The 19,955-nt window shown below is 44.2% G+C and overlaps 1 protein-coding gene across 3 annotated transcripts in view; it reads left to right on the top strand.

Annotated features, from left to right (window-relative positions):
• The window catches only part of KDM5B (lysine demethylase 5B), a 73,313-nt gene extending 58,490 nt beyond the window's left edge, over positions 1-14,823 (top strand). The window contains exons 23-27 of one of the 3 annotated variants that reach the window (XM_060178565.1): positions 2,299-2,784; positions 5,464-5,575; positions 7,647-7,801; positions 9,984-10,304; positions 12,498-14,823. In XM_060178565.1, coding sequence (XP_060034548.1) covers positions 2,299-2,784; positions 5,464-5,575; positions 7,647-7,801; positions 9,984-10,304; positions 12,498-12,503 — 1,080 coding nt within the window. In that variant the 3' untranslated portion in view covers positions 12,504-14,823. Of the gene's footprint in view, positions 1-2,298; positions 2,785-5,463; positions 5,576-7,646; positions 7,802-9,983; positions 10,332-10,650; positions 10,816-10,838 lie in introns of those variants that run through there. The other 2 variants (XM_060178562.1, XM_060178563.1) reach the window with 2 other exon arrangements.
• The last annotated feature ends 5,132 nt before the right edge of the window (positions 14,824-19,955 follow it).

The following is a 19,955-nucleotide window of genomic DNA, read 5'->3' as shown; positions in this document are numbered from 1 at the left end:
TAAATCATTATTATTTATTTATCTATTTAATGGATAGAGACAGCCAGAAATTGAGAGGGAGAGGGAGGTGAAGCCGTGCTTCACCACTTACGAAGCTTCCCCCCTGCAAGTGGGGGCTGGGGGCTTGAACCCCGGGTCCCTGTGCATGTATGCCCAACCAGGTGTACCACCACCCAGGCCTGAAGAATAACTTCTGGAGGTATACACCTTTACCAAAAAACCTTTAAATGTCACTTACTGTAAGTTTTAAACAGAAGATGTATAGAGGTGCAGAAGGTTCAGGAAAGCCTTTCCATCTGTTTTTTTCATGTTCAGAGATAATCTCCTTAGTGCCTTTGGGGTGATCCAGTAATGCTAACTAAGTGTATACAAAGTTAGCCAATAATGAGAGACTACAACACAACTTGGGCTATATAGAAAGAAAATGTAGAAAGTAAACTATTGGAGTTGTCAGGAAAGTCATGATGTGTTTTTTTTGTTTGTTTGTTTTATAACTATGTTTTTTTTATTGTAGTTATTGTCGTTGTTGGATAGGGCAGAGAGAAATGGAGAGAGGGGGAGAGAAAGACACCTGTAGACCTGCTTCACCGCCTGTGAAGCAACTCCCCTGCAGGTGGGGAGCTGGGGGCTCAAATCAGGGTCCTTGTGTTGGTCCTTGCACTTTGGGCCACATGCACTTAACCCGATGTGCTACCGTCTGACTCCCATGATGTATTTTTCTATGTAAAAAATGTGTCATGGCTTTTCTGACAACCCAATAGATCCACTTGTTTAAAAGCTCTTGGTTCAGAGATGATAGCATCAATAAGGTGAGTAATATCTAGCCTAGTATCTAGTGATCATAGTGTTGGCATAGGAGATGGTGGCTGTAATTTGGATATTTAAAAAATCCTTTTTAGGACCTGCGTGATAGCACAGAAACTTGGGTGAGTTAAGTCAGATTTATTTCTTAGCACCATCAATAGATGAATTGAGCTACTATAATCAGCACAACATGATTTTGTGTAATCTCCAAATGGTTACCAAGTAAGTAGAGGTAGCATGCATCACGTCAGACATTTGTTTGTTTTCTCCCCCAGTTCTGGAGCCCCACACCTGTGCAGTTTCACAGCACCCAGACCTACTTATTTTCAGAAAGAGAAAGGAGGCAGGAGATGGAGAGACTGCATCACCAGAATCTCCTTCCCTGTCCACCCCTTGGATCATTACCACCCATGTGACTCCAGTCTTGGCTGTATGCATGTGCCATGCTAGGTTTTTTTCTACACTCATTAAAAAAAAAAAAGTGCAATTAAGTTCAGTGTTGCTGCTTTTTCATTAGAAAGTTGACTCTGATGTGTGCTTTCAAATCATTCAGATAGGTTCATTGAACTCAGCACTTTCTTTGATCATGACTCTCTTTAAGAAAGGGAGGCCATGTGTTTTCATTTTATAAATAAGTAAATTAAATTTAAAAAAAGAAAAGGAGGCCTTAGTGGTGGGAGATAGCTTATTTGGTAGAGTTAACACCTTACCATGTGTGAGAACCCAGGCTTGAGCCTCAAGAGTCATGTTATTGGGGAGACCCATGGATGATGGAGTACTGCAGTAGTGTCTCTCCCTCCCTCTCTCATCAAATGGAGTTTAAAATTACTAGGGAACCTCAGAAATTAATGTATGTTGGGAGTCGGGTGGTAGTGCAGCGGGTTAAGCACACGTGGACCAAAGCGCAAGGACTGTCGTCAGGATCCTGGTTTGAGCCCCTAACTCCCCACCTGCAAGGGAGTTGCTTCATAGGTGGTGAAGCAGGTCTGCAGGTGTCTATGCTTCTCTTCCCGTCTGTCTTCCTCTCCTCTCTCCATTTCTCTCTGTCCTATCGAACAACGATGACATCAGTAACAATGATAACTACAACAATAAAACAAGGGCAACAAAAGGGAATAAATAAATATTTTTAAAAAGAAACTATTAAAAAAGAAATTAATATATGTTGATTGTGCAAAACCATTATCAAAATAAGTAAATTTTCTAGGAGATGTGGGAAGGAATTGGACTTTGGGGCTGGGGGTGGGGGTGTATGTTACTGCTTCCGTTGAGTTTACTGTCTGCACAGGGTGTTCTTCACACAGCTCATATAATCGGCACCACAGCCCTATTTTAGACATGTGAAAAACACAGTGGAATGTGTTGCCCCAGGCAATTCACGCAGCTAAATAAAGCAAAGTAAAAAGGAACCTGTGTTCTTAGCCACCAGGACTCGAGACAGAGAAGACCGGCTTCTCTGTCTTTGACTGGCCTTGACTGTTAATTCCTTTCTAGATGGCAACACTTGGGGAAGCTCGGCTAAGAGAAATGGAGGCGTTGCAGTCTCTCAGGCTTGCCAATGAAGAGAAATTGCTGTGTCCTGTCCAAGATGTGGAAATGAAAGTCTGTCTGTGTCAGAAGGGTCCGGCTGCCCCTATGATCCAGTGTGAACTCTGCAGGGATGCTTTCCACACTAGCTGTGTGGCAGTACCCAGCACTTCGCAAGACCTCCAGATTTGGCTTTGCCCTCACTGTCGGAGGTCAGAGAAACCCCCGCTGGAGAAAATCCTGCCCCTTCTGGCCTCCCTGCAGCGCATCCGAGTTCGCCTTCCTGAAGGTGACGCTCTGCGCTACATGATTGAGAGAACCGTGAACTGGCAACACCGAGCCCAGCAGCTACTCTCGTCGGGGAATCTCAAAATTATACAGGATCGAGGGGGCTCAGGACTTTTACCCAGCAGATGGCAAACCTCAGTGGGACAGACAACAGAGACAAACAAGGTGAGTGTCAGCTGTTCTTTCCCGGTTGTTGGAGTCTGAATAACTCCACCATGTTCTACAATCGGCAGCCCTACTCTTGGTGTTCACTTAGTAGTTACGAATCACCTTTCCTGTAGCTTCTCATCCTCCTATGTTGTAGTTGTTCTGTTCATCTCCAGCACTTTGTTTCTATAGAAAGGTTCCACTTTTTCATATGTATGTATCATCTTTCCCCTGTAGTGCATGAACTCACCAATACATACTTGATGAACAGGTGTCTTTTTTTAAAATTTTTTTTTTAAATTTTATTTATTTATTTATTCCTTTTGTTGCCCTTGTTGTTTTGTTGTTGTAGTTATTATTGATGTCATTGTTGTTGGATAGGACAGAGAGAAATGGAGAGAGGAGGGGAAGACAGAGCGGGGGGAGAGAAAGACAGACACCTGCAGACCTGCTTCACCACCTGTGAAGTGACTCCCCTTGCAGGTGGGGAGTCGGGGGCTGATGAACAGGTGTCTTAAATCCATTGGGTATGGGGAAGATAGCATAATGAACTAAATTTTTTCCATGTGTACTCAGAATGATATAAGTAGAAGGGAGAAGTGTCCTTTGAGGAAGGGTCTGAGTACTTCAAAGAAAAAAGCAGTGGTTTTCATAGCACCTGCAGCCTTTCTTTCACAAGCAGAGTCTCAGCCTCAGTTTTCTCACTTTATCTGTAGAAGAGGGTTGTAAGAACAGATCATAGAAAGGTGTGATCAAGAAGGTTGAAGGCAAAGTATTCAGTCTCCCATGAGAGCCGACACCATTATTTTCAGGGCTAGATTGCTCTCGCAGAGAGCTTAGCTCTCTTGTGCTGTCCCAGCATGGGCACATGGGTTATGCAGCTACCTAGCAGATGAGGAGAGAGGACAGGGAGTTGTTCTCTGTTGTATTTGCTACTTTACTTTTCATTTTCAGACTTTAGGAAGCTGACTGACACTTAGCAAATGATGAATTAAACTTTTGTTGCCTAGGTGAATTATAGCTTCAGGGCACTCTGCAGTGGAGAAGAGATGGGAATTTATCTTTGTTAATAAAAAAAGAAAGAACAGGGAGTCAGGTAGTAGCGCAGTGGGTTAAATGCACGTGGTGCAAAGCACAAGGACCATCGTGAGGATGCCGGTTCGAGCCCCCGGCTCCCCACCTACAGGGAAGTCACTTCACAGGCAGTCTGCAGGTGTCTATCTTTCTCTCCCCCTCTCTGTCTTCTCCTCCTCTCTCCTTTCTCTCTGTCCTATCTAACAACGACATCAATAACAACAATAACTACAATAACAATGAAAAACAACAAGAGCAACAAAAGGAAAAATAAATATAAAAAGGAAGAACAGGATGTTTTATTTTTAATTTATTATCTTTATTTATTGGATAGAGGCAGCCAGAAATTGAAAAGAAGGGAGAGAGAGAGAGAGAGAGACAGACAGACAGACAGGCACCTGCAGCACTGCTTTACCACTTGTGAAGCTTTCCCTCTGCAGGTGAAGACCCGGGGCTTTTGAGCCCTGGTCCTTGTGCATTGTGACATGTGCCCTCAACCAGGTGCGCCACCACCCAGCCCCAGAACATGATGTTTTAAAAACAAGTTTTTGGAGAGCTTAGTGTAGGTAGCATAGTAGTAGTTATGCAGAAAGACTTTTCATGTCATGAAACACCAAAATTCCCAGGCTCAATTCCAAGTACTATAATAAACCAGAGGTGAGCAGTGCTCTGATAAAAAACTAATTTGGGAGTCCAGCTGTAGTGCAGCGGGTTAAGCACAGGTGGTGCAAAGCGCAAGGACCAGCATAAGGATCCTGGTTCGAGCCCCCAGCTTCCCACCTTCAGGGGAGTCGCTTCACAAACGGTGAAGCAGGTCTGCAGGTGTCTTTCTCTCCCCCTCTCTGTCTTCCCTTCCTCTCTCCATTTCTCTCTGTCCTGTCTAACAATATCGACGTTAGTAACAACAACAATAATAACTACAACAACAAGGGCAACAAAAAGGAATGAATAGAAAAAAAAAAAAAACAGTTTGTGGCCAAAGGAATATTGTTTTTAGCTTTTAAAATAAGCACTGAAGAAGATAAAAGGGAAGTAAGTGTGAATAAAAGTTGTCAAAAAAAAAAGTTGTCAGTTCTTCAGTTGGTTTACACAAAGGAGTGTATACACTGTTTGTTCATTGTTATAATCTTCATAAGGAGAATTACATAGGAATTAAAAGGTCATAGATTTTTTTTTCTTTTTGAAATAAATAGCTTATTTCTGAATGCTCTGTGATACCAAGAAACCATCTTCTTCTACCCCCTTTTAATTTGTGATGGGTAGTGGTTTACAGAAACGTACAATTACAGATTATAGCTCCACACCATTCCCACCACCAGAGTTCTGTGCCCCACCTTCCCAACGATAACCACCAAAGTACTCAAAAGTTTTAGAGACAGCTGTTCTTCCCCACCAGGAGTTCGTGTGTTTCACCTCTCTAGATTCTGTCAGTACATCTGAGTGAAACCATCATCTCTTCTTTTCACTAATCATAATCAGCCTTCAAGGGAACTTATTCCAATGTGGGCAAATCAAGTCTTTTCTCTGTTGTATCTGCCCCATAACCCAGACTGATTTCATTGGACCGGAGGGTATATTTTTAATCCTGAAAAGTCTTATTATGAAATATTTTCCTTCCTCTAGGTGTCTCAGCTTTCTGGCACAGCACCCTTTTCTTCACCTGATGATAGGGACCGCAGACTCTCACATTTACAGTCATCTTTGGCTACTGGATGGAGTTGTGTCCCCCTTCTTGGTATGTGTTTGTGTGTGTTTTAAAGAACTACATAGTTATTTTAGTGTAGTTTTTGTTATAGTTGATTAGTATAAAAAAGCATTTCACCCTCAGATGTAATATAAATCACTATAGAAGGGTCATTCATATAGTTTAGAAATACAAAAGAAATAGAGGAAAGTTTTATGTTCATTATTTTCACGAATGAATGTTAGTCCCATCCCATCTGTTTGTTTGTTTAAAGAATTTGTTTATTCATGAGAAAGATAGGAGAAGAAAAAGAACCAGACATCACTCTGGTACATGTTCTGCCGGGGATCGAACTCAAGACCTCATGGTTGAAAATCCAACGCTTTATCCACTGTGCCACCTCCCGGACCCCACTCCATCTGTTTATTAAATACCAGATTTTTTCATCAAATTCTAACAAGTCGTGGGTTCTCTTGTTACGTCATTACTGATGAAGCTTGTGGAGGATCCTAGAGACAGCACAGTGACCCGTATCCCCTCTTCCTACACTTTGCTATAAGTGGTTGCCCCCTGAGTTCTGCTGGAGTCTTTATGTGCAGTACCAACCTACTGTGCATCAACAGTGTGGTCAGAGCTGCTTGAGCCCCTCAGACCATCCATGCCCGGAGCTGCACTTTGTTTCTTTTTTTCTTTTTTATGGAAGAAAGGATTAATTAACAAAACCATAGGGCAGGAGGGGCACAGCTCCTCACAGTTCCCACCGCCCAGTCTCCATATCCCACCCCTCCCCCGATAGCTTTCCCATTCTCCATCCCTCTGGGAGCATGGACCCAGGGTCATTGTGGGGTGCAGAAGGTGGAAGGTCTGGCTTCTGTAATTGCTTCCCCGCTGAACATGGGCGTTGACTGGTCGGTCCATACTCCCAGTCTGCCTCTCTCTTTCCCTAGTAGGGTGTGTCTCTGGGGAAGCAGAGCTCCAGGACACATTGGTGGGGTCTTCAGTCCAGGGAAGCCTGGCCAGCATCCTGGTGGCATCTGGAACCTGGTGGCTGAAAAGAGAGTTAACATACGAAGCCAAACAAATTGTTGAGCAATCATGGGCCCAAAGTTTGGAATAGTGGAGAGGAAGTGTTAGGGGGGTACTCACTGCAAACTCTAGTGGACTTCTGCTTTCAGGCATATATTTTGCAGTAGTTTATGGATAAGTGTGCACATATACTCTCACAGAACCTGATGTATATCTAAGTTATGGGACTTTGTTAGAAAGTGAACCACCTGGGATGGAATCAGAGAATACTATGAAAGGAAAGGTCTCACCCGAGTAATGAAGCTGAAGGGTTGTCATTCCACACGTGACGTCTCTGGACACAGTCTGAGCTGAACTGCATTTTGTTTCTATTAAAAACGGTCAAGACAGAGTCGTTTCTTTTTTTTTTTAATTATTTATTTAAATATTTGTTTATTCCCTTTTGTTGCCTTTGTTTTTTATTGTTATAGTTATTGTTGTTGTCATCGTTGTTGGATAGGACAGAGAGAAATGGAGAGAGGAGGGGAAGACAGAGAGGGGAGAGAAAGACAGACACCTGCAGACCTGCTCCACTCCCTGTGAAGTGTCTCTATTGCAGGTGGGGAGCTGGCAGCTCGAACTGGGATCCCTACGCCGGTCCTTGTGCTTTGTGCAATGTGTGCTTACCCTGCTGCGCTACCGCCCAACTCCCTTAATTTTTATTTATTAATGAGAGGGCTAGGAGGGGAGAGAGAGAGAGACAGAGAGCCAGACATCACTCTGGTACATGTGTTTCTGGGGATTGAACTCAGGACCTCATGCTTGAGAGTCCAACACTGAATCCACTGTGCCACCTCCTGGACCACAGGACAGATTCTTAATTAGCAATAAATATGAGGAAGGGGGCTTAGTATGAAATTCATGTAGCAAATCTAGTTTGAACTGAAGCATTGTAGCTTCAGGCATATTAAGTGAACCTGGCTTCAGCTGAATATAACTCATAAAGGAGAGGTTCGTGGTAATGGTATGAGGACTAATCCTTGTGCTTATCTCACAGGCCTAAAAGTTAACATGAAACATGCTTTGTCATGTTTGTGATTTGCTCTGGCCTTAACAGGTATTAGTCCTGAAGTGAATGAATTGCTGATGGAAGCCCAGTTGCTCCAGGTATCCCTTCCTGAAATTCAGGAACTTTACCAGACTTTACTTGCGAAGCCAAGCCCAGCTCAGCAAAGCGACCGAAGCTCACCAGTTAGGACCAGCAGTGGGAAGGTGAGTGTCTCCTGGGGAAGGCCAGCAGGAGGCGGTGTTCCCTCTCGACAGTTTCCATGAGTGAGATGCTCGCTTGGAGATAGAAAATGAGGCAAACCATCACTCCTTACTCAGTTAAGTGAGCATGTTGGTGATGGACTTCAGGTTGGGTCTGCTAGACAGTCAGAAAAGTCATGATGTATTTTTTTTATTTTATTTTATTTATTTATTCTCTTTTGTTGCCCTTGTTGTTTTATTGTTGTAGTTATTATTATTGTTGTCGTCGTCGTTGTTGGATAGGACAGAGAGAAACGGAGAGAGGAGGGGAAGACAGAGAGGGGGAGAGAAAGATAGACACCTGCAGACCTGCTTCACCGCCTGTGAAGCGACTCCCCTGCAGGTGGGGAGCCGGGGTTCGAACCGGGATCCTTATGCCAGTCCTTGTGCTTTGTGCCACCTGCGCTTAACCCGCTGCGCTACAGCCCGACTCCCATGATGCATTTTTTAAAAAATATTTATTCCCTTTTTGTTGCTCTTGTCTTTTATTGTTATAGTTCTTGTTATTGATGTTGTTGTTGTTGAATAAGACAGAAATCGAGAGGGGGGAAGACAGAGAGGTGGAGAGAAAGATAGACACCTGCAGACCTGCTTCACTGCTTGTGAAGTGACTCCCCTGCAGGTGGGGAGCCGGGGGCTCGAACCGGGATCCTTACTCTTTGCGCCACGTGCACTTAACCCGCTGCACTACCACTGGACTCCCCTCATGATGCATTTTTGCATAGGAAAACAGCCCAATAGATTTTTCCATTTTAATCACTATGAATTTTTAATTACTGTTTAGCATATTACATCTCACTCTATTTGATAATATGTTGAAGCGGTGATTACATCTGTAAGAGATATTGTAGGGATGGAATTATAATTGCAGCTGGCAAGACTTTGAAAATCAAATGTATTCTTGTAGAAAGCATTTAACAGTGCTTTCATTGCTCTCAACCTAGTAAGACAGCTGGTGTGAGGACTAAGGATGCCCACTATGAATGATGACTATGTAGTATTTTGTTTCTTGGCATAAAGATACTGCTGTTTCTTTCTGTTATTAAATTAACTGACCTGTAACTCTCAAAAACTTATATATTGGGGTGAGGTGAGGGACAGCATCACTGTGGCGTATGTGATGCCAGTGATCAAACTCAGGTCCTCATACTTGCAAGTTCAACACTCTAGCCACCATGCCACCGACCACACTGCTTGATCTGTAACTTTGAAGACTCCTGAGAACAGTTAGGGCGAGTCTCACCAAACATCTCTGGCAGGCAGAGTCTGACTTTGTCACTGTGATGGAGTGCATGATGTTACTGATTCTGTATACTCTCTACCTGCCTCCTGTAAGAGGAGAGAGTGGATATCCCGAAAGAAGGAAGGGGGATTAAGCATTGTCCCTTGGGAGTCTGAGCCAGAAGATACACACAAGCACAGAGTGACTGTACAGCTGTTAATCACACATAGACTTGTCCAAAATAAAAATAAGCATCCTCCTGTCTCCTAATACTGACTAGCTAATTTGAAAGTATGTATATGTGTATGTATTCATCTGATGGAGCTGAGATGTCATGCACTGCAATTTTATTGCTCCAGGGCTGACTTTTTCTTTCTTTCTTTCTTTTTTTTTAAAAAAAAGCTTTTGTATTTCTTTTTTTTTTTTTACATTTATTTATTTATTTTCCCTGTTGTTGCCCTTGTTTTTTCTTGTTGTAGTTATTATTGCTGTTGTTGTTGTCATCGTTGTTGGATAGGACAGAGAGAAATGAAGAGGAGAGGGGGAGAGAAAGATAGACACCTGCAGACCTGCTATGGGCTGATTTTTTTTTCATCGAGAGAGGGAAGACACCACAGCGCCAGAGCTTCCCCTGCTTTCTTGGCACTCCTTTGTGGCACTGGGGCTCTGGGCTGTGAGCACGGCAAGGCTAGTGCCATCTTTCCAGCCTCTGACACCAAATCATTTGCTGAGCACTAACAGTGAGGGCAAAGGATGTTAATTGAACTCAAAACAGGTTGTGCAGTAAGTAGGTGGTGGTTGTGGTTAGGGTGCAGTTACTTTTTTCGGTGGGGGGAGTATCTGCTTTCTCATACAGCTTAGCTTCACGAGCTTTATAATGGGCAAACTATAGACTAAAGTTAAGTCTGTCCATCTTCCACCCAGAGTGACTACTGCCGTGGGAAGCGAGACGGAATCCACAGTCTTGAAAGGAAAATGAAGCGACGCCTGGAAAGAGAAGGCCCATCCAATAACCGGTGGGACCGAGTTAAAAAAATTCGGACCCCCCAGAAGAAGAAAATCAAACTGAGTCACCCTAAGGACATGAACAGTCTCAAGTTAGAGAGGGACCGTAGCTATGAATTAGTTCGTTCTGCCGAAACCCATTCCTTGCCCTCAGACACATCCTATTCTGAACAAGAGGATTCTGAGGATGAAGATGCCATCTGCCCAGCTGTTAGCTGCCTGCAGCCAGAAGGAGATGAGGTCAGTGAGGTTTGGGCCATAGAGGACGTGCTTTCCCTTAACTCAGACACCCTGTAAGCTAGACCTCAGCTCACCGGGTCTTTCTCTTGTGCTTATCTGCTTTGAGCTGATCTGAATGGATTGCTCAGCCCTCCCCACTGATATCTGTGCTCTTACCATCGTTCCTGGGTCTTCTCCCTTTTCTTGAAGAAACTCTTAAAATTCTTCCCTTTTTCCTCTTCCTGCTTCTTCAGCTTTCACCTTCCTGGCACTAAGAAGGTGGGGGGGATGCTGATGTAATGCCCTTTTGCTCACTTGTCACAGGGCGGCGCTGTCTTAACCCCAAAGCTGTCACACCCCAAAGCAGTCACGACTTGAAGAATGGCTTTGACTTGGTTGCTTTGGCTCTTTTGGCTTAGCTGTTGTGCCAGAGGCCCCAGTGGTGGGACAGTGGCCGTTAGTGGCCAACGGCCTGAATATCTTGAGGCTGGCCTGCCCAATTTTGAATCACATTTTTTCCTCTGAAAACCCCATCTCCCTGCTCTTTGTAACCAGGTGGACTGGGTCCAGTGTGATGGCAGCTGCAATCAGTGGTTTCATCAGGTCTGTGTTGGTGTTTCTCCAGAGATGGCAGAGAAGGAAGACTACATCTGTGTGCGCTGTACTGTGAAGGACGCACCAAGCCGGAAATAAAAACACAAAAACAAACACATTTACCCACACCCCACACCCTACTTAACGTAATTCAGGACTCCAACCAAGAAGATTTCTTCAATTTCTCAGCAAAGCTACAGGGCTGGTGTTCAAACCAGCCTGTAAAAGGTGCTATTTCTACTCCTTATGGGATCATTTTTCCAGAACTCTTTGAAAAAAAGAAAAAACTAAAAAAAATTTTTTGACACTTTTTGTATTTTTTTTCCTTAAGAGCTGTTTGTGGTCATTGAGGTTTGAAATGCTGACTGTTCTCTGCAGGGGTTTCCACCAAATTGGAAGGCGTTGGAGCTCGCACCTTTTCATGTACAGCATTAAAATCTTACTCTGGGATTTACCGGCTTAAGAGTTCAACTCAGTTTCAGTGCTTGGAAAGGCACCAGAAATTCCAGTAAATCCTCATTAGAGGAACTTCTCTCTTGTTTACTCTGTTACCATATTGGGGACTTAAGTTTTTCGCTTTTGGGGTTCTGTTCGTTTATCTCCTTTTCTTTTTCCCCAGTAGACTAGGTTTATTTATCTAAGCAATAACTTCTCTGTTGGTTTCAGTGGCTGGAATTAAAACAAACAACAAAACAAACTTCCAAGCAGTGTGTTGGTGCTTTAGCATTTGGTTGATGTGCAGAATGCAAATGTCTGGCTTCTAGTGTCACTGATGAACTGGTGATGTAGAAAGAGACTGCTCTGTGAGTAACCGCCACAGCTGTAGTTTGGCTTTCTCCCTCCCCCACTAGTTTTGCTCCCCCCCTTAGTAGCTTGTATCAGATGTTGCAGTTGTTGCAGTTTATATTGTGGAATAAAACCTTGGTCCTCATAGAACACTAAATGCTGCTTATTTAGAGCCACCAGACAGACCACTGCTTCTTCTGTCCCTCTTCCTTCCTCATGGGCTTGGGAGAACCAGAGGGGTTGCTTACTTTTGCCTCTGCCCACCCAGGCTGCGGTAGCAGTAAATGATCACTTGCAGACAACTAGATTTTTTTTTTTTTAATCTTGCTCTGTTTGAGGGCCCATATTTCCCCAGTTCTTACAAGCAACTTCCTTGCCTGCTCCTCTTTACACCCACGCACACACGCACTCATGCAGTTCTGTGTCCAGAGGATAGAAACCTTCTCTAAAGCCATGCCTTTTGGTATTGTTTTGTTAATCTTTCTCAAACGTTTACAAATAACTCCAAACCTCAAATCACCCCTTTGTAAAGTTTTTATATCTTGTTTAGGGGTATTAAAGGTAATCTGGAAGAACCTCTCCAGAAAGGATCCAGAAAGGATGGTTTGAGAGAAAACCTGTTCTCTTGGCTAGGCCTGAGAACAGCCTCTTCCTCCCTGGTGTCCTCCTGTCTCGTTCTGACTCTCCAGTTGTTATTGCTGGTTGTGGGTAGCTTATAGTTTCTTCCCTTTCTTTTAAAGAAGTCTGTTTTGTGGTGGAGAAGACATTCTGGTGAGCAGAATAGATTCTTGTTTATCAACTCTTGATTATCCTTGTTTTCCCCACATCCCATAGCCATAAACCTGAAGATGGGGAGAACTCGTGGGGCCTCCTATAAAGCAAAACAACAAAAACAGCAGTTTGCGACGTAGCAGACTGAAATGCACCATCCCCTTTTATGCAGTTCAATGAATTAAATACCTGTAAGAATGATTCCTAATTGTCTGCAGCCTTCCCACAATTGTGACATTTCTCCTTGTCTGAGGGGGTTCTGGAGCCAACAGAGAATAATAATTTCCAGAGTACAACCTGGAATAATAATGGATCAACTTTTTTTTTTTTAAAGTATCCAAATTCTTAGAACATACTCTTGTCATTGGGGCAAGATGTCAGTTGTCCCAGCGCAGTTTAGAAAACTGGAAGGGGAAGAGAGCCTTCACTTCATCTCCCACCAGCCCTCACTAGCTTTTCTCCACCTGGAAGTTTTATGTAGCCTCTGACAATGTTCTTGGTGAGATGGTCTCTGCATCTCTCAGGAGGGCATGCATGTCCCTGTATGAGCACCACTGACCTTTCCACATTGTGACTCTGAAGTTAGCGGCAGTTGCCAGGACAGTGCTGAGCACTGCTAGTTGTCTTCCAGCTCCTTTCCAGTTCCTCCTACCCGCTAAACTAACAGACTGCAAATGAACACATTGACCTTTCAACTGATGCCTTCTGTTTTGTGCCCAAAATGACGAAAGTGATGTTACCTAATACTTTTGTTTCATTGTGTCTTAGCTGTGACACCATCCTGTATCTTAGAGAAACATCTGAACTTGGGGGGGGAAGAAGAGAAAACACATAGAAACCGACACTTTGCTGTCTGAATATTTATATAGTTAGATGAGTTGGGAGAAAGGACGATGTGCAATTGGTTAAAAAAAAATCTGAGCCCAGCACCAAAGAGGGTATGAGCTTGCCCCCCCCCCCCGTCGTTGTTTGTTTATTTCTCCTTTCAAACCAGATTCTGCAGAATTTCTTATATAAAGGACTTGCTTATATGTGACCTCTAGACTGAAGAATGTTTATTTAATTTGGACTAGCTGTAAAGGAATTGGACTTTGTTTACGTCTTCATTCTAGCATCCTGGGAGAACTATGTCTAGGTTAAACTAAATGGCCAGAGATGCTACCTCTAGTAGAACTTGACAAAACCTGAATCTCTGTTTCATTCGCCATGGATAACTTGTAAAAACAGAAGTGAAGTATCTGAGATGCACCTAGTTTGCCATTACACCTCCCATCAAAAGTCAGACTGCCCTCTGAGTATTCATTCATACAGCTTGAACCTGAGAAGAATGGGTGCTTGGTCGGAAGGGGGAAACTCAGCTTCTTTTTCTGCTTGTTGCAATCTGAAGGCCCTTTTCAAATGGAGTTCTGTCTCTTGATGTCTTTTCCCCCACCCCACCCCCACTTACAATCTTTTTCTCCCACTTACTGGCTTATAATGTTTGGCCTTCCACTAAGGCTTGCACTGGAGTAGAAACAGGCATTGGATGGTATTTAGTGTCACAAGGTACTTTTCTGAGTTCCACCATGTCTAGGATTCCTGCCGTGTAACACAAATAGATTATGGATGCCATATATCCACAACAGGAGATGGAACTGGACAACAGATAATAAACCTGTTTCTACTCCTTGGCCACAGTGATGCAGAAATCACAGTCCCCTTCCAGTGAAACATTGCCTGTTGGGAAGAAAGCGGAGAAAAGCAGTGTTGGTCCCAGTGCCTTTAACCCACATGAGTGTCGGAGTCTTATCTCAGCTCCGAGTTAAGTGCCAGAGTGATGGCTTCACAGTTTCTGCCCCTCTTACTAGGCCCTTGCATGTGGCTTTGCTAGGCCTCTCATTTTTTTCAAGGAGTTCCATGTGTATCTTGTAATAAAAATGTTAAATTGAAAAGCTGCCTAAACAAAGCATTGTGTAAAGCAGGAACTTGTATAAAGTAATATTGTTTGTAAATTCATTTTTAAAGCATAAAGAATTTGTAAAATGTATATTTCACTTATTCTACATTTGTGTAAACAGATTTTCATGTTTCAAGATGATACAGATAGGAACACATCTCTACATTTCTATCAAAAAATGTGGACAAAAAAATCTGTTGCCAGCCAGCAACAGAACATAAGCTAGCTCCCTGTTTTGGTTCTGGGTTTATTGTACAAGGATGGAGGGCTGGGGTTTGGTGAGTGTAGATATGTTCTTTATTTTGTTTCCAGCAAAACCTGCTGCATTGCAGGATTGGAATGGAATTGTGGGGTCATTGACCTGTTTCAGGTGAGTGGAGGACTATGGACTGTGCATCCTGCTTCCCTTTGGAGAGGGAATAGAGGAATTAAAAAGTTGTATTTCTGAAGAAACCAGTTATCTGCTCTTATGTCCAGGTATCTCAGCACACTTGCATAAAACCCAGGTTTACATGCAACTCTCCCCCCACACACACAACTTAAAAAATTTTCAAGACAACAAATAGAATGATATGAAGGGGCAGGAGTTCTCTGCCACACAGACACACAATTGTATTAAAAGATACCCTCTCAACTCAAGAAACTCTAGCTTCTAACAAATTGACCTAACTAGAAATTGGCAAGGAGTGCAGTTTTTGAGTACAAACTCCTGTCTGTCCATATCTATATGTTTTTGAAATGTGCCTTTTATCCAGAGCACTGCTTAGCCCTGGCTTATGGTGATAGGGATTGAACCTTAGGTGTGGAAGCCTGAATAACCATTATGCTGTCTCTCTGGCCCACTAAAATATCTTAGGAAATAAGCACCAGGACCTTACCTACTACGAGTTGCCATCTTTTCCACCATAAGACATTGAACCCCCAGCTCCCTTTCATACCAATGCTTTGTTGACCACAATTCTAATAGAATTATATGGAAAGGAAGACTTTTCTACATGTTTGGGACAGTTTGACTTTTCAAAAGTCTGTTAAAGAATGAAATATTGCTTCACAGCTTGTGAAGCATCCCCTCCACCAGTAAGGAATGGGGGCTTGAGCTGTAACTGCTTACCAGGTACACTCCATCCCCACCCCACCCTGAATAGGTTTTTTTTTTTTTTTTTTTTTTTTTTTTTTAACTGTTCAGCTCTGGCTTATGTTAGTGTGGGGGACTGAACCTGGGACTTTGGAGCCTCAGGCATAAGAGTCTTTGCACAATTATTGTGCAATCTGATAGCTTTTTCTTTTGTCACTAAAAAATTCTATATGCTTGAGTTGGGGGGAGAAAACTAAAGCACTGTTGAACCGACTGTGGAGTTCCCATTGGTGTTGGGGGCTGGACCCTGGGCCTCCTGCTTCCTAGTTGTGTGGTACTAGAGCTGCATTTTATTTTCTGGAGATGTCTTCCTCTAGAAGTTTTGCTTAGCCTTGAAATTACCACTACCACCACCCCCTCAAAAGGCAAAATACCCCGGTTTCCTTTTTTTTTTTTTTTTTTTTGCCTCCAAGATTATTGCTGGGGCTCAGTCGCGAATCCACTGCTTCTGGAGGCCATTTTTTCCCATTTGGTTGCCCTTGTTATTGTTGCTATTGCTGCTGCTGTTGGAAAGGACAAAGAAATGGAGAGAGGAGAGGGAGAGAAAGATACCAGCACACCTGCTTCTCTGTCTCTAAAGTGACCCTCTGCAGGTGAGGAGCCAGGGACTCAAAACCAGGATCCTTGCGCTTTGCTACATGTGCGCTTGACCTGCTGTGCTACCTCCCCCCTCTCCCCCGTTTCCTTTTTCTTGGCGCCAGTAGCACGTGGTCAGTGATGTATGTTCTGTAATGGTACTGACACCTATATGCTGAATTTGGCATTTGCACAAGAGGAGCCAGATTTTGAGATACCAGTCCCTCAGCCTGGTCGTATCTTAGAACAATTATCCAGCAGTGATGCTGGGCCTGAGTGCTCAAACTGTCTCAATGTCTCTGTTTTTACCCCACACCACAACTCCCTCCACCTTGATTCAAAGAAACTTCAAGGAGTAAGAGCAAACAACTTGGCTGAGTTGAAACAAGTTGGCTGAGTTAAAAGTTAAGAGGGGCGGGGTAGATAGCATAATGGTTATGTAAATAGACTGATACTTGAGACCCTGAAGTCCTAGGTTCTGTCCCCTGTACCACCATAAAACAGAGCTGAGCAGTGCTCTGGTTTAAAAAAAAAGTGGGGGTCGGGTGGTAGTGCAGTGGGTCACAAAGTGCAAGGACCCATAAGGATCCCGGTCCAAGCCCCTTCCAGTGGAGTCACTTCACAGGTGGTCTGCAGGTGTCTATCTCTCCCCCTCTGTCTTCCCCTCTTCTATTTTTCTCTGTCCTATCCAACAGTGACATCAACAATAATAATAACCATACAACACTTAAAAAAGGGCAACAAAAAGGGGAAAAAATAGCCTCCAGGAGCAATGGGTTCCTGGTACAGACACTGAGCCCCAGCAATAGCCCTGCAGGCCAAAAAGTGTGTGTAGAAAGAAACGCAAACAGGAGAGTCTGAAGAAGGAATTGGGAAGTATGCCTGGATGTGAAAACTTGCAGCTTAAAAGCAATTTCCTGGTGCAGGGAAGATAGCACAGTAGTTCTACAAAAACAAAACATGACTAAGGCTCTGAGGTTGCTTTTTTTTAAAAAAAAAATAATTTTTTAAAGATTTTATGAGAAAGGAAGAGAAAGAACCAGACATCACTCTGGCATATCTGCTGCTGGCGATCAAACTCGGGACCTCATGCTTAAGAGTCTAAAGCTTTACCACTGAACTACCTCAGGTCACTTTTTTTCTAAATGTTTTTTTCTCACTTTTGTTTAGCGTCTTTAGAGGTAATTCAAACATGGCCACCAGAGGGCACCAGAGTCTGCATCTCCCTGCAATATCAAGTGGTTTGTCCTGGTTGGATTTAGAAGGGTCTTGTGTCTTCTGGAAGTCCTTGGTGCAGGTGTTACAGTTTAAGGGCTGACCAGACCATAGGACTGCAGTGTACTGACTGAGAACCTACCTGACTGTCCACCCCCAGCCGCAGAACTGCCCTGGCTTTCTGAGTCCCCAGTGGCTGAGTCTTATCCTCCAAGGAATCACTAGACAGGGGTAAGACAAGGACATGTATAAGATTCACACCCAGTTGCTAAGCCAGCTCTCAACTCCTTTCTCACTGACTCACTGACCATGCTTCTCCCACTGTACTAACATCATTTTCTGCAGCACCAATTTCTTCCATTGCTAAAGCACCTCTCGTGGTGCTGGGGCTTGAACCTGGGGCATGCACATGGCAATGCAGGCAACCTACCTAGTGAGCTGTCACTGGCCTGCCAGAACCTTCAGGGTTTGAAGTAAGCAGATCAGTCTCTATTTCTCTAAAGTTGCTAGATTTTGCATTTATTAATGAGAAGCCAGGCTATCACTTTAACACATGTGATGCCAGGGACTGAACACAGGACCTCAGGCTTGAGAGTACAAAAACTTCCTTCTGGGCCACAATTTGTCAGCTTCTGTAAGAAAGAGAAATTTGGGGCTCAGAGGGAGTTTACACCCATCACTACAGCTTTCCCCCCCCTCAGGATAGTGGTCTGTTTACTATTTTGAGTGAATGGTCTTTCTTGCATTAACACCAAGCCATTAAAAACTGGAGGAAACTTTAGGAGTGTTTTCCCATGAGGACAACCCCCGCAGGAACTTCTAATAACCAACACAAGAGGGCAGCAGAGGACCAGGAGAGCAAGCTCCCAGTGCTTGTCCCCAATTATGTGCCCAGCACGTCTGTTATTCTCAGTCCTGCACTAGGTTTTATAGGTTCAGGAATGCTCAGAGCATGGATGCCATGCCTAAGGGACTCAGCGATTTCTGCCAGGCTCTTGTAGGTGCAACCAGAGAAGACAGCAAGGTTTCAGAAGCGGGGTGATATAAACTGGCTTTGTTGACCTTGTTGAGAGTGAGGTCCTAGCACATTTAAAATGACTGAGGGGTGTGGGATAGATAGCACAATGGTTATTCAAGGAAACCCTCATGCCTGAGGCTCTAAAGTCCCAGGTTCAACCCTCCATACCACCATAAGCCAGAGCTGAGTTCTGGTAGAAGGGGGAAGGGGAGGGTGCTGAAGGTAGCTCACCTTGTAGAGTGCACATGATACCTTTTGCAAGGACCTACATTTGAGCCCCTGGCCACTACATGGGAGTGCCTGGCAGGGAGAAGTTTCACAAGTAGTGGAGCGATACTGTAGTCTCTCCTCTCTCTCTGCTTCTCCCTATCTCTGTTTCTCATCCTCTAGAGGAAAGAAAAAATAAAAGATGACTGCCAGAGTCCATGGAGCATGCAGACAGTGAACCCCAGCGATAACCCTGGTGGCAAAATAAAATATGGCTGGCTGACCAGACCCCTAAGCATAGCATCTTTGTTCCTTCTCCCTCGAGTTTGGCTTGACTCTGGTTACCAAATGTACTGCAGGCACAGGCTACATCTGAGTCATGGCCTTGGCTATAAACTCCACTTGCAAGCAAAGGAGAACTGGACTCATCCCAGGTGTCTGCTCAGCACTCAGGGTGAGGTCAGCACCAGGTGCAAGTCCAGGGCAAGTTGAGGAAGAAGGTGTTTCATGCAAAGGATTGGCTTCTGAGACATGACAAAAGCATGTGCTGGGCACTATTACACTTTTTTTTTTTTTTTAAGATTTACAAAAGGTGAGGAGTGCAAGAACAGAGCATCATTCCAGCATACGCTGTACCAAGTACCAGGCTCAGAACCTCATACAGTAGAGTCCAACACCGTATCCAGTGTGCCATAAGCACTTTTTGTGCGCAAATAGCCTTCATCACGCTCAGTGTAGCTCTCGCGCCATGTTAATTTTGCACGCAGGAAATGAGTTCAGAGGGGTTAAGTCTTGAGCCCCTCTAGTTGGTCCAAAGAGAAGCCAGGAATCTGGCCATTATAAACACAACAGATGGAGGTCTGGGAATCACTCTGAGGCCCCTCTGGACCACCCCCCCCCCAAGCGTCCTGATGTCCTAAGAGAGTGGGCTCTCCACTTCCCACCAATGAGTCCTAGCAATAACCCTGGAGGCAAAAGAAATAGAGAGCGAGAGCGAGAAAGAAAGGAAAGGAAAGGAAAGGAAGGAAGAGAGGGAGAGAGAAAAATACTATAGCGTATGTCCTAGTGTGGCCCATCTCAAGGTACTGGCCTGACCACAAAAGGAACTCACAGCCTCAGGCAGGCCTGGCCCTAGGGTAAGTGGCTCTTAGGTCACAGAATCTGACACATGGCACTCTGAAACCCAGCTAAAAAAAAATCCTACAGGCCTAGTCACTTGAGGGATTTATCTGCATGTGTGTAAGTCAGTCTCCCTCCCTCCCCCCCCCCCTTTGTCCTGTCCAGAAGAGGCCATGTGCAATGTAGCCATGGGGGGCAGCAGGATCTGGCTCAGATTTAGTGCTCTCAGAATCTTCCCCTCTGAAGCCACTAGGCCAAAGCATGACAGGCCTGTGGCTTTGCCAGAGCTTTGCAATTCCTTTCTCCTCCTCGCCA

This window comes from Erinaceus europaeus, chromosome 19, assembly GCF_950295315.1.
Source record: "Erinaceus europaeus chromosome 19, mEriEur2.1, whole genome shotgun sequence".
In the NCBI taxonomy this organism is placed as follows: Eukaryota; Metazoa; Chordata; class Mammalia; order Eulipotyphla; family Erinaceidae; genus Erinaceus; species Erinaceus europaeus.
Note: the sequence above shows the minus strand (reverse complement) of the source record. Positions and strands in the feature narration are given on the sequence as shown.